Genomic DNA, 12,945 nt, shown 5'->3' with positions numbered 1-12,945 from the left:
GAAGATTTCACCGCAGACCTTGTGAGCCAGAATATCTCCAGACCGAGCCTGGGAATCTCTATTTTAGAAAGCTGCTCACGTGGTTCTGATGTGTCCACACACTGGTGCTGGGCAACCAGTGCAGCTAGACTACCTATTCAGAAAAGAAAAAAGTATGCTGATGTGAGGAGTCATTCTGCATTGTTGTTAAAACGGCTGAATTCGGGGCGCCTGGGTGGCTCAGTGGATTAAGCCGCTGCCTTCGGCTCAGGTCATGATCTCAGTGTCCTGGGATCGAGCCCCGCATCGGGCTCTTTGCTCAGCGGGAGCCTGCTTCTCTCTCTCTCTCTGCCTGACTCTCCTCCTACTTGTGATTTCTCTCTCTGTCAAATAAATAAATAAAATCTTAAAAAAAAAAAAAAACGGCTGAATTCAGAACACATGATATTTTAAAACAAGTATCGCCTTAAGCATGTCCAAGTTCGGAAAGGTGAACTGTTGAGAGCTAACATCTGCAGGGATTCATGTTCACCCTTACCATTATGAAGGGTGATTCCTGAAGTCTAGGAGCTTCTTGTCTTGCTTTGCTCTTGAGATACGATACCTTGAGGCTTGAGTTGGGAGCCACAGACCCTGACTGTGCTCTGAAGAAATAAGCCTCAGCATTGAGAGTAGAGGTACCAGTGTTAACTTGATGACCACTTTTCAGAGCAGTTCAGAAGAAAAAGAGAACTTCTGTTTCTGTAAGCTGCCCAGATGCTTTTTAAGAGGGAGTTAATAGGAAGGTTTGTGAAAATGCATGATCATCCTGGCTCTCCCATTTGGGGATTATGATAGGAAAAAATTCACATGGATTAAAGCGAAAGGAAGTTATTAGGAATCAGGAACATGGATTTGTACCTACCTTTTGCTTCAAGTAGTACCTTATTGCAGTTTATAGGTAACTGAACATATGTTGTATTTAATTGTATAATCAGTTAACAAAAAGCAGCATTTTCTCAAAGATGCTTCTCTTAAATTTCATGCCAGTTAAAAGGTTTGGAACCAATTACTAACCAACCATAGCTTGGTAGGTAGAAGAGACAAACATTTCAGTGAAAAGCCTTACATAAGTGCTTTTGAGGGGATAGTGAGTTCATTCAGATAGAATAGCCTTAAATTCCTGCTCTGATCCCTTTTGGCTAAATATAAAGTTTTATATTACTTTTGAGCCAGGGACAGTTGCCTGTTCCCAGATCATGCACAGTCTGCTAAGAGTTCCCTTTGACTCAAGGGAAACCTTGCCTAATCTGATCCAACTGACAGCCATTTTCAGGAATCAGGTAGCAGAAGAGCATGTGCAGCAAGGACTGACTCAGTGTACGTGAGCTGGGCCCTCTTTCTCACAAATATGAAAATATTCCTTTTCATTAAGTGAAAAATCCAGTTTACAAAAAATATGTTAAATACGATCTTTAAATTTAAAAAATGGAGAAGACACATACTGAGATGTTAACGGTGGTTATTCTGGATAAAGGAAGTATGGGGTTTTTCTCTCTTATGCTTTAATTTCATAGCTTTTCCTTCTGTTAGAAAATGGGAAGTTTGTTTTCTTTATGGATATACATGATTTATAAATTATTTATAAGGAACATGTGTTAGTTTTATCATTAGAAAAGAAAAGCTTTCTTCTTTTTTCATATAAAGGGCATATTTACAAACTGGACTACATCCATGGAAATCTGATCAAGATAGTAAAAGCGTCAATGGAAGAAAGAGTGAAGTCTATAGAGAACCAGTGTTTAGTCTGGCAAATAGAATTCTTACAGCACCAAAGGATCTTCGAACTCTTGAAGGGCTGCTGTCATGGCGTTGATAGATTATTCTTATTTTGCGTGGCTTTGGAATGAAGAACTGGGATCAGCAGACAGAAATTTGGGGGAGGGAAAATGTTCTCAGTAGAAAGAAAATTACCTAGTAATCAGTAGCATTCAGAATTGGGACGGATTGCCTGTGTGGTAGAGACATTCCATGTTGGAAGTGTAAACTGAGGCTTGGTGGCTTTCTGTGTGATTTCTTTTTTTTTTTTTTAATTTTTTAAAAAATTATTATTATTTTTTTTATTTGAAAGACGGAGATCACAAGCAGAGAGAGAGGCAGGCAGAGAGAGAGAGGGAAGCAGGCTCCCGGCTGAGCAGAGAGCCCGATGTGGGGCTCAATCCCAGGACCCTGGGATCATGACCTGAGCCGAAGGCAGAGGCTTTAACCCACTGAGCCACCCAGGTGCCTCTCTGTGTGATTTCTTAAAGAAGGAATTCTTAAATGAGAGATTTGACCAACTGAAATAAACAAAATAAAACAACCACACAGGCTGTTTTTTCACTGTCCAAGTGTTTTGAGATTTTTTTTGGCGGGGAGGGGAGAGCCTCAAAATGATTCAAATAAATACAGAAAGCTGGCCCTAAGATCTTGGAAAGTTACTTGTTTGTACCTGTTACTTCATATGTAAAATGAGGATAATGGACAGTATTTACAGGGTTGCTGTGAGGATTAAAAGGACTGCTTTTCAGTCCTTTTCAAAGCATTTGGTTCAGTGCCCACTTACAGTAATTACTCAATATATATTAGGGGCAATTTTAATAATAATTTGTAGTTAATATGTTACAGGAAATTCAATAAAGCAAATATTTAGGTAGCAACTGTGAATAACAGATTCTGGGACTGTTTTTGAACAGATGGTGTTAGGGGATGTTAGGGAACCACTACACTACTCCTTATAAAATAAAAAGTTTGATTAAAACAGGTCAATTTTGGGGGTGCTTGGGTGGCTCAATGGGTTAAGCCTCTGCCTTCAGCTCAGATCATGATCTCAGGGTCCTGAGATGGAGCCCCACATTGGGCTCTCTGCTCAGCAGGGAGCCTGCTTCCCCTCTCTGTCTGTCTGCCTCTCTGCCTACTTGTGTGATCTCTGTCAAATAAATAAAATCTTTAAAAAAAAAAAAGATTAATTTTCAAATGAAGGATCATTCTAGATCTGATCATTCTGGAGTTCTAGAATGTAGTGGATAAAATTGATGTCTTTCTTGCAAAAATATACCAACTTACTTTTGATCAATTGCCTAACAGATATGGATACCTCATAGTTAATTGTCATGTTATGCCATCCCTATGATGTGAAAACAGAAAGCCCCCAACTGAATGTTTTTTTCTCACATATATCACATAGAAAAATAAACTAATGTATTAAAGCCCTTTTTACTTATTTATGTTCTCTAGTTTTTGTTTTACCTGTCCTCTGAGGCAGTTGGACGAACAGTTGTTTGTAGCGGAGTGTGCAATTCATTAGAGTAGAAGGTATTGGACAGTATGTCAGCTCCTTCAAGCTCTCTGCAACAATAGGGCCTGCCATGAATTACCTCCATGTTTCTTGACTAAGATGGCACAGACTGGAAGAGAAAAGGAGGGTACACTTCGGCAGTCAGCTTGACTTGGTCACTATCACAAAGACTCCCTCAGGGAAGGCAGGGAACATAATTTATACTGCTGGTGTTCAACACTGCATAAAAATCACTTCCTTCTTCACTTAGAGGCTGTCTGTGGACCCTCAGATTGTCACATCAGTAATTAATAGCAGCTTAAATTCTATGGAAATGAATTTCAATGGAAACAAATCCACAAGTGGAAGATGTTCCTAAGTACAGTCTAAACACTTTGTGGATGACATGTAGGTTCATATCCATAAAAGGCCACTACTGTAGGGACATCGACTGAAATTATCTTTTTTGCCTCAAAATTTACCATAACTATTCAAGAAAGCTCAGTTGATCCCCCTTCCTCCCCACCGTATAATATTTCCAAAAAGCAGGCAGAATCATCCAGCAGATTAAGCAGTGTGTTTCTAAAGGTTTCAGGGATCCGGAATGAGAGAAGCCCTTTGCAGAGAGGTTGGAGAGGCAGGCGCGCAGCGCAGGCAGGATCCCAAAGAGTTTAGAATCCCACCCTCTCCCTCAGACTTAGACAGGGGAGCCAAGGAGGCACCCTGGCTGGGGCCACGTGTCTTCTGGGCCATCAGCGTCCCGCCAAGCAGTGTGACTCGAGGGTTCTAACACACCTGGGACATCGGCCTGGGAGCGGCCCTGCACTGTGTCTCCCCTTCTCCTCCCCAAAGCTGGTGGGCCTCTGCGGGGCGTGGAATCCCGCTGTTGCCCGCACCTGCGGGCCCGGGGAGCTTGCAGGCTGGGGGCAGGTGCGGGTGGGAGAGAGAGAGAGAGGGACCGCGGACAGGCCAGGGGTGGGGTTGAGGGTGCCTGTGACGGCAGCGGTGACCGTGGCACTAGGTAATGCATTCTTGCGGGGCAGGGGGCAGCTCTTAGAGGTTTCGCGGGAAGCGAGCCCAGGAGCTCCGTGACTCGTGACGTGTAGGAATCGGAAGTGGGACTGGAAGCGTGGAGGAAGGGCTGGAGGCTCAGGGTAGAGGTGAAGGGAACTCTTACCGAGCCCCAACCCCGCCCCCCGGCCCCCGCCGGCTCCGCGCTAACGCCTTCCCCTGCTCTGTCCCCAGGCGTCCTCGGGTGGCGGCTTCATGTTCTGCTTCGTGGGCTACGTGTTCTAGGCTTTTCCCCTAGCCGAGGCGTTCGCGTGTGTGGACCGGGCACAGACGAGCACAGGGCCAGGAGAGCGGGCCAGAGGACACCCTGATGAGGCGAGAGCGTCTAACCCATGTTCCCCTTCCACCTTCCCTTGCTGGAATGGGGGAAGTGACGCCACCACATCCAAGGCGGCTTCGCAGAACTCCGCACACTGCTCGCGGAATTGCGCCCTGTGAGAACCTCAGCTTTTCCTCCCCTGGGTGGGTGCGGACGTGGTGAACCGGCATGCATGCCCTATGCAGTTCCTAAGGATCTAGCCCCACCTCAATGACCTGTCAACAGCGACACTGCCTTTGGCAGCCCCCACCCCCCAACAAATGTGAACCACGTTTCTGTACTTAAAGAGGCGCGAGTTTCTCTGATGACTGATAACTGGGCTCCCCAGAAGGATGGGGGTGTGGAAAGCTTAGGTTTGGGGAGAGACTAGAACCCAGCCTGCAGAACACAGAAGGATGTGGGGGCTAAGAGTGATCACCACCTCTGAGAAGGGAGGTGTGACAGTGTCCTCCTTGTGCCCCCCCCCCCTTTAAAATGTTTTGATCAGATCAGCTGACCAGTGGTATTCATTTTATGCTGTGCCTTCTAGGTGAATGTTAGCTGATGTAAGGGAAAGAAAAGTGCATTGGAATAGGCAAAGTAGTCATTTTGTATTCTTGGTCAACTTCTTAGTTCCCACACCTCTCCCACAACTCCACTAAGCTTGCAAGAGTAAATACTGCTGGAGATAGAGTTGTGAATTACGTGGTTTGTTTATATCTTTACCCCCTTTATACACCCGTCCCTGAAAAAAAACCTTCTTGTGGAAGTCCATCTTAGCCTTTTTAAAAATTTTATATTGTCTTTTTTGCTGCTCTGGGGTTTTCAGGGTTTCCCTTTAAATTCCTTCCCATTAAATTCCCTGTCAGCTCAGCTTCTTTCCTGTGCCCAGCCTTCTAGTAATTTCCATATTCCACTTTTCTGTTGTGCTTGACCTTTATTCTGTTTCCTAATGGCTTGATTCTTCCTGGGAGGTAATAATTGAGCATAATAGATTTAATCAGGCATATTCCTGAAGCTTCATCACTAGCCATATGTGAATGGTTGTGATACCAGGGAAGTTAGGGCAACAATGGGTTGATTGACCAGGATATGTGGTGATAGTCTATAGGTTCTACTGGGTTTGAAATTTTATTTTCTGTCAAATGGGAGTAAAGGGTAGGAAAACATATTTACTTATTTTTAACTTTGCTATTTCCAAATAAAATATATAGGCAAGAAAAAAAATTCATTGTCAGATTTTTATAAAACAAGTATTCTCTTTGGAAATCCTTCCTTATCTGAGAGGTTCTTGAAGATTTTAAGACTGGGTCTGCTTGACCATGCTCCTTGTTCTAGGCTTTTTTTGACTGCACTCATACAGCCTCAGCCATCAGGTGTTGTATATGTGACCCCAACAACACAAAGTAGCCACTTAACAGAGGGGTGCTCAAAATAACTGACTTTTTAGCTGTATCACCACCACCAGTGGAGTCAGTAGCCTCAGATCACTTATCTGCTTCTCCCGACAGGTTGATCTCCTTCGTCACCTCATTTACCTTAATATATTCTTTGAGTGACCAGTAATCCTTCCAGTGGGAAAATAAAATTTAGGATTGAAAAAAATATATGCATAGAATACTGTGGCTGGGTTGACAAAAATTCCAAACCACTAAAGTTAGACCTTTAAACTTCAAGGAAATAATATATAGGAAGTATAAATAAAGTAAATTATTAGTTATGCTCTATAACCTTTATTTTTTTTTAAGATTTTATTTATTTATTTGACAGAGAGAAATCACAAGTAGATGGAGAGGCAGGCAGAGAGAGAGAGAGAGAAAGAAGCAGGCTCCCTGCCGAGCTGAGAGCCCGATGCGGGACTCGATCCCAGGACCCTGAGATCATGACCTGAGCCGAAGGCAGCGGCTTAACCCACTGAGCCACCCAGGCACCCCTATAACCTTTATTTTAAATCTGTTGCAGAGACTTTTAAGTAAGTGGTATTTGATAGTGAACCAAATAAGGTTTTGAGATATCTGGTACTTCTTGGCAGGAGTATTTAAAAAAAATTCCCATCCCTCTTTTTTTTTTTCCCCAATAGATTTCATTTATGAGAGAGAAAGAGAGAAGGAACACAAGCACAACGGAGCTGGAGAGTGAGAAGCAGGCTTCCTGCTGAGTAGGGAGCCTGATATGGGACTCGATCCCAGGACTCTGGGATCATGACGTGAGCCAAAGGCAGATACTTAACCAATTGAGCCACTCAGGTGCCCCCCACCCTCCAGTTTTGATATAATTGACATATAACATTGTATAAATTTAAGGTGTATAGCATAATGACTTCTACATATGTATATTATGAAATAATTATCACAATAATTTCAGTTGTTAGCATCTATCACCATGTTTAGTTATAAAAAGGACTTTTTTTCCTTGTGATGAAATTTTTAGGATTTGCTCTCTTAGCAACTTCAAATATACCATAGAGCATTAACTCTAGTCATCTGTTGTGCATTACATCCCAGTACTTATCTATCTCATAGCTGGAAATTTGTACTTTTTGACCACCTTCCCTTGATTCCCTCACCTCTCAGTCCCTGCCTCTGACAACTACAAATCCGATCTCCTTTTCTACGAGTTTGTTTGTTTGTTTTGATTCCACATATAAGTGAGAACATATAGTATTTATCTTTCTCTGTCTTATTTTACTTAGCATAAGGCCCTCAAGATCCATATGCCTCGTTGTGAAAGCAGGATTTCTTTCTTTTAATGGCTGAATAGCCTGTGTGTGTGTGTGTGTGTGTGTGTGTGTGCGCATGTGTCACATTTTCTTTATCCATTCATCTGTTGATGGATGCTTAGATTGTTTCCATGTCTTGGCTATTATAAATAATGCTATAGCAGACATGGGGTATACAGTTATCTTTTTGATATCATGATTTCATGAGTATTTTATAAAGATTTATTTATTTGTTTATTTGTTTGTTTGTTTGCTTGTTTAAGACAGGGAGAGGGAGAGAGCACAAGCAAGGGGAGTGGCAGAGGGAGCGGGAGAAGCAGGCTCCCTGGGAGCCTGAAGTGGGCTCGATCCCAGAACCCTGGGATCTTGACCTGAGCTGAAGGCAGATGCTTAAGTGTCTGAGCCACCCAGGCACCCTCATGAATATTTTTTTTTTTTTGAAGATTTCTATTTATTTATTTGACAGACAAGGGATCACAAGTAGGCAGAGAGGCAGACAGAAAGAGAAGGAGGGGGAAGCAGGCTCCCCGCTGAGCAGAGAGCCCGATGCGGGGCTCGATTCCAGGACTCTGGATCATGACCTGAGCTGAAAGCAGAGGCTTTATTTATTATTATTATTATTATTATTTTTTAAAGATTTTGTTTATTTATTTGACAGAGAGAGATCACAAGTAGGCAGAGAGGCAGGCAGAGAGAGAGAGAGGAGGAAGCAGGCTCCCTGCTGAGCAGAGAGCCCGATGCGGGACTCGATCCCAGGACCCTGAGATCATGACCTGAGCCGAAAGCAGTGGCTTAACCCACTGAGCCACCCAGATGCCCCGAAAGCAGAGGCTTTAAACCACTGAGCCACCCAGGCGCCCCTCATGAGTATTTTTTTAAATGGAAAAAGTTTGAGCCTTATTCCTTGCCTGGAAGATGGGTTGGGAAGTCTCTTTCAGAGACTTTAAAATATACTTAAAAAAATTGCAAAACTTAAAATCTCATTGATTCCAATGAATTTATCCTTTTTACTAGGATGACAGTTTAAAAGTACATATTCTGCTGGCTTTAAAATTAAACTGTTTACAAATGAGTTTAATGACACTTTAATTAATAGTAAATTGAGTTTTTTGCCTTGAGTAGCTAAGGGACTACACAGTCATTGAAACGACATAGATGCAAATATTTATAAAATATCTTTACTTAGTAAATAATCCCTAATTGCCTAGACTGTGTCAGCGATTGTCCCAGTGCCTGCAGTCTCTGGGGATACAGAGCCAGGGACCAGTTATAATCCAATGTGTAGGTGTAGCATTGAGAGGCAAACACTCTTGCACTTCTAGCCTCAAGAATTATGGAAATAAGGACTGTAGTCATGCTATATATTTTCTTTCTAGTCTAGGTGGGCTAGGCTCCAAAGATGGCTCCCAGTGAACCACAGCTCCTACTATTAATGCTCATGTGTACTTCCCACCTTCATTTGTATGGGGTGGTCTGTGACTTGTGTTAACCGCTTGAATGCACTAGAAGTGGTGCTGCACCAATTCTAGACCTGGTCTTTAAGAGAACTGGCCACTTCTATTTTCTCCTTCTTGGAACATTTGCTTTTGGGAGCTCTGAATGACCATGAAATAAGTCTGACTACCTTACTAGAGAGATGCTGTGGAAAGATTGCATGAAGAGGGAGAGAGACCCTGTTGTTACGATGTCCCTGTTATCTGAAGAGATGACTCCAATCCCACCTGTCATCTGACTGCAACCACATGAGAGGCCCTAGGTGAGACCAGCAGAACTGCCCATATGATCTCAGTCAACCAACAGAAGCACAAGGTAATAAAACAGTTGCTCTTTAAAACCACCAAGTCCAGTGATAACCAAGCACTTGTTATGTAATGTTTGTATATATTACATGATTTTTTTCTTTCTTATCTTTTAAAATATTAGAATGTTTTAATATTTTAATGTTAATTAGGATGTTTGTTAGTGGTTCACTTTACAATGTAGTTATTTAAGATGCAGAATATTTTGATGGCATTGTAACTAAACTAGGAGAAGAAGTGTACATTATTCGGAAATAGACAGGTGACTGAGCCTGCTTCCCCTGCCCCCCTCTGCCTGCCTCTCTGCCTAATTTTGATCTCTGTCTGTCAAATAAATAAATTCTTAAAAAAAAGAAGGGATTGTAGATAATTAAGCACCAGCTCTTAACTATTTCTAACTCATAAGTGATTTGCATCAGTTTCTAAATATTTCAATGGCCTCAGGAAATTACATGGTGTGGCCTGAGATATGTCCTGTTCCCATGTACCTAGACAAAGAGGGAACTGGAAATGTTAGTGAGTTCTGGAGACATCAGTCACAGTGTTCTATACTTTGTCTCCCTCCAAGTTTTAGCTTCATCCTATCATTCTCTATACTACCACCTGGGAGATTTTTGTAAAATGCAAATTTTTTTTTTTTTTAAAGATTTTATTTATTTATTTGACAGAGAGAAATCACAAGTAGTCAGAGAGGCAGGCAGAGAGAGAGAGAGGGAAGCAGGCTCCCCGCTGAGCAGAGAGCCCGATGTGGGACTCAATCCCAGGACCCTGAGATCATGACCTGAGCCGAAGGCAGCGGCTTAACCCACTGAGCCAGCCAGGCGCCCCTGTAAAATGCAAATCTGACATGTTTCTTGCTTGAAATCTACGACACATCCCTATTACTCACAGAATGAAGGCTAACTGAGAAATTTTTTCATAATATTTTCATTCTCAACTCTTAACCACAGGCAGCCTACCCTTCGATTATTTTGAGCTTTTTGCAGTTTCTTAACTTAGCCTTTTTCTGGTCTCCATACCTTCCCCCTGCCATTTTCTCATACCAAGCTTCATTGTTTTTGGTAAACCGCATCTGTGAGTCAGGGTTCAGTGAGGGACAGAAGCCATACCCATTATTTGAGCAGGACAAATTTAATATAAAGGATTATTAACCAGTAGAAGCTGGGTCACTATTGAAAGGGGAGATTTAAACTTCTTGGAAGACAATATGCATGTCATAGCTATACACAGCCTTCAGATGGAGAAAAAACTTGCTAGAGGTATAGATTGGCACTGTTCTCTAGAAGAGGTCTGGTCTTGTTGGAGATGTGAATTGGCCAGAACTGTCCTTTAGAGGTGCCCTGGAGGGTATGGGCTGGTTACAGCTGCTGGTAGAGAGGGTGTGGTCTAATGGCACAGCTGGGACTCTTCTATGTGGCTTACAGGCTCTGGTGATGAATAATAATAATAGGGGATCATTACTTGAAACAGAAGTGTCTTATACTGTTATCTTTGCCTTGCAGGGTCATTCCAGTGCCATCTATTGATGAAGCTTAAAATTCTGCCACCTAGCAAAGGAGAAGCTTTTGCAGGATCCAAGTCCATTACCACAAAATGCAGGGAAAAGAAGAGTGAATTTAGAATGGAGAACCAATAAATTGATAATTTGCACACCTTAGCAATGGTAATTTATTTAACACATACTATGTGCCAGGTGCTATGATAGAATTGTGTGTGTGTGTGTGTGTGTGTGTGTGTGTGTGTAGCTGTATGTAATTTTAAATCCCACAGCAGCCCTCTGAAGTAGAAACTATTCTCATTTGACATATACAAAAATGATCCATGTTTGTTTGGACATCAAAGCTATGCTCTTCTCTGCTATCCTGATATTCCTTTCTTCTCTGTGGAAAATTAAATGCACCCTCATGTCTTCCCCTTTACTGCTTGCCTCTTGTATTACAACACTTATATTGCAGTACCTATTGGTTTATATGTCTACCTGTCTCCATAATATAGGAGTTCCTAAAAAGCAGGAATAGTGTTTTTTGATTCATTTTGGTTCCCAGCGCATACCTTTAGTACTTAGTACCTAATAGGCACTTAAATGCTCATGAAAAGAATAATTGTTTGGGTGTTCCCTCCTTGGAACCAATGCCAGTGGACTGAATAATTCTGGAAACACCTAGGTAGGTGCTGAGTAAATCTTTTGAATTGGGTTGAATATTTTCCTTTGGATTAAGCCAGTTGTGTCTTGTTGAGTCTTGAAAATAGGGAAAGCCTTTTTTATTATTATATTTTATAACTTGGTTTATTTATTAATACTACACTGTAGTGGGGAACTATTTATAATCTCTTTGAGGGGCACCTGAGTGGCTTAGTCATAGTCTGCCCTCAGCTCAGGTCATGATCCAAGGGTCCTGGGATCGAGCCCTGCATTGGGTTCTCTGCTCAGCAGGAAGCCTGCTTCTCCCTCTCCCATTCTCCCTGCTTGTGTTCCCTCTCTCTCTCTCTGTCAAATAAATAAATAAAAATAAAATCTTAAAAAAAATCTCTTTGATATGTTTTTGTGCCTAGGAAATCTTTGATTCCTAGAAACACTTGGCCCATAGTATAATGGTATAGTTTTAGTTCACACTCATTGGTAGGTTTGATGTTGGTCACTCCATTAAATTTCCTTTAGGTTTGGGTTTTACCTCTGTCACTTTTTCAAGTAAGGTACTTTGGAATCATCCTTTAGATTATGTTATTGGTATTGAAAGAGTATTGAGTTTTGTTCTGGCAGGCAGTTAAATTACCAGCATGTATGAGACTTGGTTTTAGGATTTATTAAGGGGTCTATTTCAACTTGGCCCCAACTGTCCCTTTATAAAAGGGCCTTAGCTGAATGGCCAGAATGTTCACCAAAGTCCCTTCAGTCTCCTCGTAGGACTGAACTCCAGTGTGTCCCCAGCACTGTTCAGTGTCCAGAATCTTTGTTCAGCTTTTGTGCTTCCAGCAACTATTCTAGGCCTGGATTTTGCTGTGTGTTTGAGAGCCTCCCTCACAGGTCAGAGTATAAGATTCATGAACTTCTAGGGTTTGATAACCCCTAATTTATCCTCTGCTTCCCCAGCCTATTGTCTTTATTATTATTTTTTTCTATTCTTGTTTTGTTCTTTCAGTACATCTCTGTCATCACTTTTCTACATTAAATTCCCTCTGCTGAAATGCCTAGTTTGGTTTCTGTTTTTCTAACTATACATACTGTATCACACACAGGAAAGAAAAACTGTTGAATAAAAAAGAAATGATGAGATCTAAAGCACCACAGCATTTATTTAAATTAAACACAACTGAAAAAGTGACATAATCAATACAGTGACATAGGCCACTCTTCACTTCAGTCCCCTTTTATAAGAAGACCCAACTAGCAACTATCCATAGACAAGACATTGTGAAAATCACAGAATTCTGGGATGAGGCTGAAGCACATCCATGTCACAAAGAGATTGAGAAGAACATCATTAGGAGAGTAGAAGGAGTGACTGCACTCTGATTGTATTACCCCTCCATGCCTGGAGGCACTGAGGTCCCACCAGGGCCCATGGTTTTACCAGTGGGGAAAAATACAGAGTCTTAGATGAACATCGAGCCTCTGAGCATTGTGGGATGCTTCCCCTGCTTCACTTGGGTCTTGCCTCACAGAGATGGCTGGGAGAATCTGTGGGGCTCAACCATTGGGGATAGATAGAGATGAAGAGGGTAAGGCTTATAGGAACCAAAGCTCCGAACTTGGCAAACCACATTCCTGCTTGCAGTAGTGCTT

The 12,945-nt window shown here is 42.1% G+C and overlaps 1 protein-coding gene and 1 long non-coding RNA gene across 2 annotated transcripts in view; one reads left to right on the top strand and one right to left on the bottom strand.

The window, feature by feature from the left end:
• The window catches only part of C11H7orf31 (chromosome 11 C7orf31 homolog), a 41,756-nt gene extending 37,597 nt beyond the window's left edge, over window positions 1-4,159 (bottom strand). Inside the window, exons 1-2 of the mRNA XM_032305113.1 lie at window positions 4,070-4,159; window positions 3,247-3,404 (exon numbers count right to left, since the gene is read on the bottom strand). Of these exons, the coding sequence (XP_032161004.1) occupies window positions 3,247-3,380 (134 nt within the window). The 5' untranslated portion in view covers window positions 3,381-3,404; window positions 4,070-4,159. The remainder of the gene's footprint in view (window positions 1-3,246; window positions 3,405-4,069) is intronic.
• LOC116569108 overlaps window positions 1-10,818 on the top strand; it is a 56,851-nt gene extending 46,033 nt beyond the window's left edge. The window contains exons 3-4 of the long non-coding RNA XR_004276854.1: window positions 8,995-9,171; window positions 10,664-10,818. This is a non-coding gene — a long non-coding RNA (uncharacterized LOC116569108). The remainder of the gene's footprint in view (window positions 1-8,994; window positions 9,172-10,663) is intronic.
• Window positions 10,819-12,945: the final 2,127 nt, after the last annotated feature.

The sequence above is a fragment of the Mustela erminea genome, chromosome 11 (assembly GCF_009829155.1).
Source record: "Mustela erminea isolate mMusErm1 chromosome 11, mMusErm1.Pri, whole genome shotgun sequence".
NCBI classification, from domain to species: Eukaryota; Metazoa; Chordata; class Mammalia; order Carnivora; family Mustelidae; genus Mustela; species Mustela erminea.
Note: the sequence above shows the minus strand (reverse complement) of the source record. Positions and strands in the feature narration are given on the sequence as shown.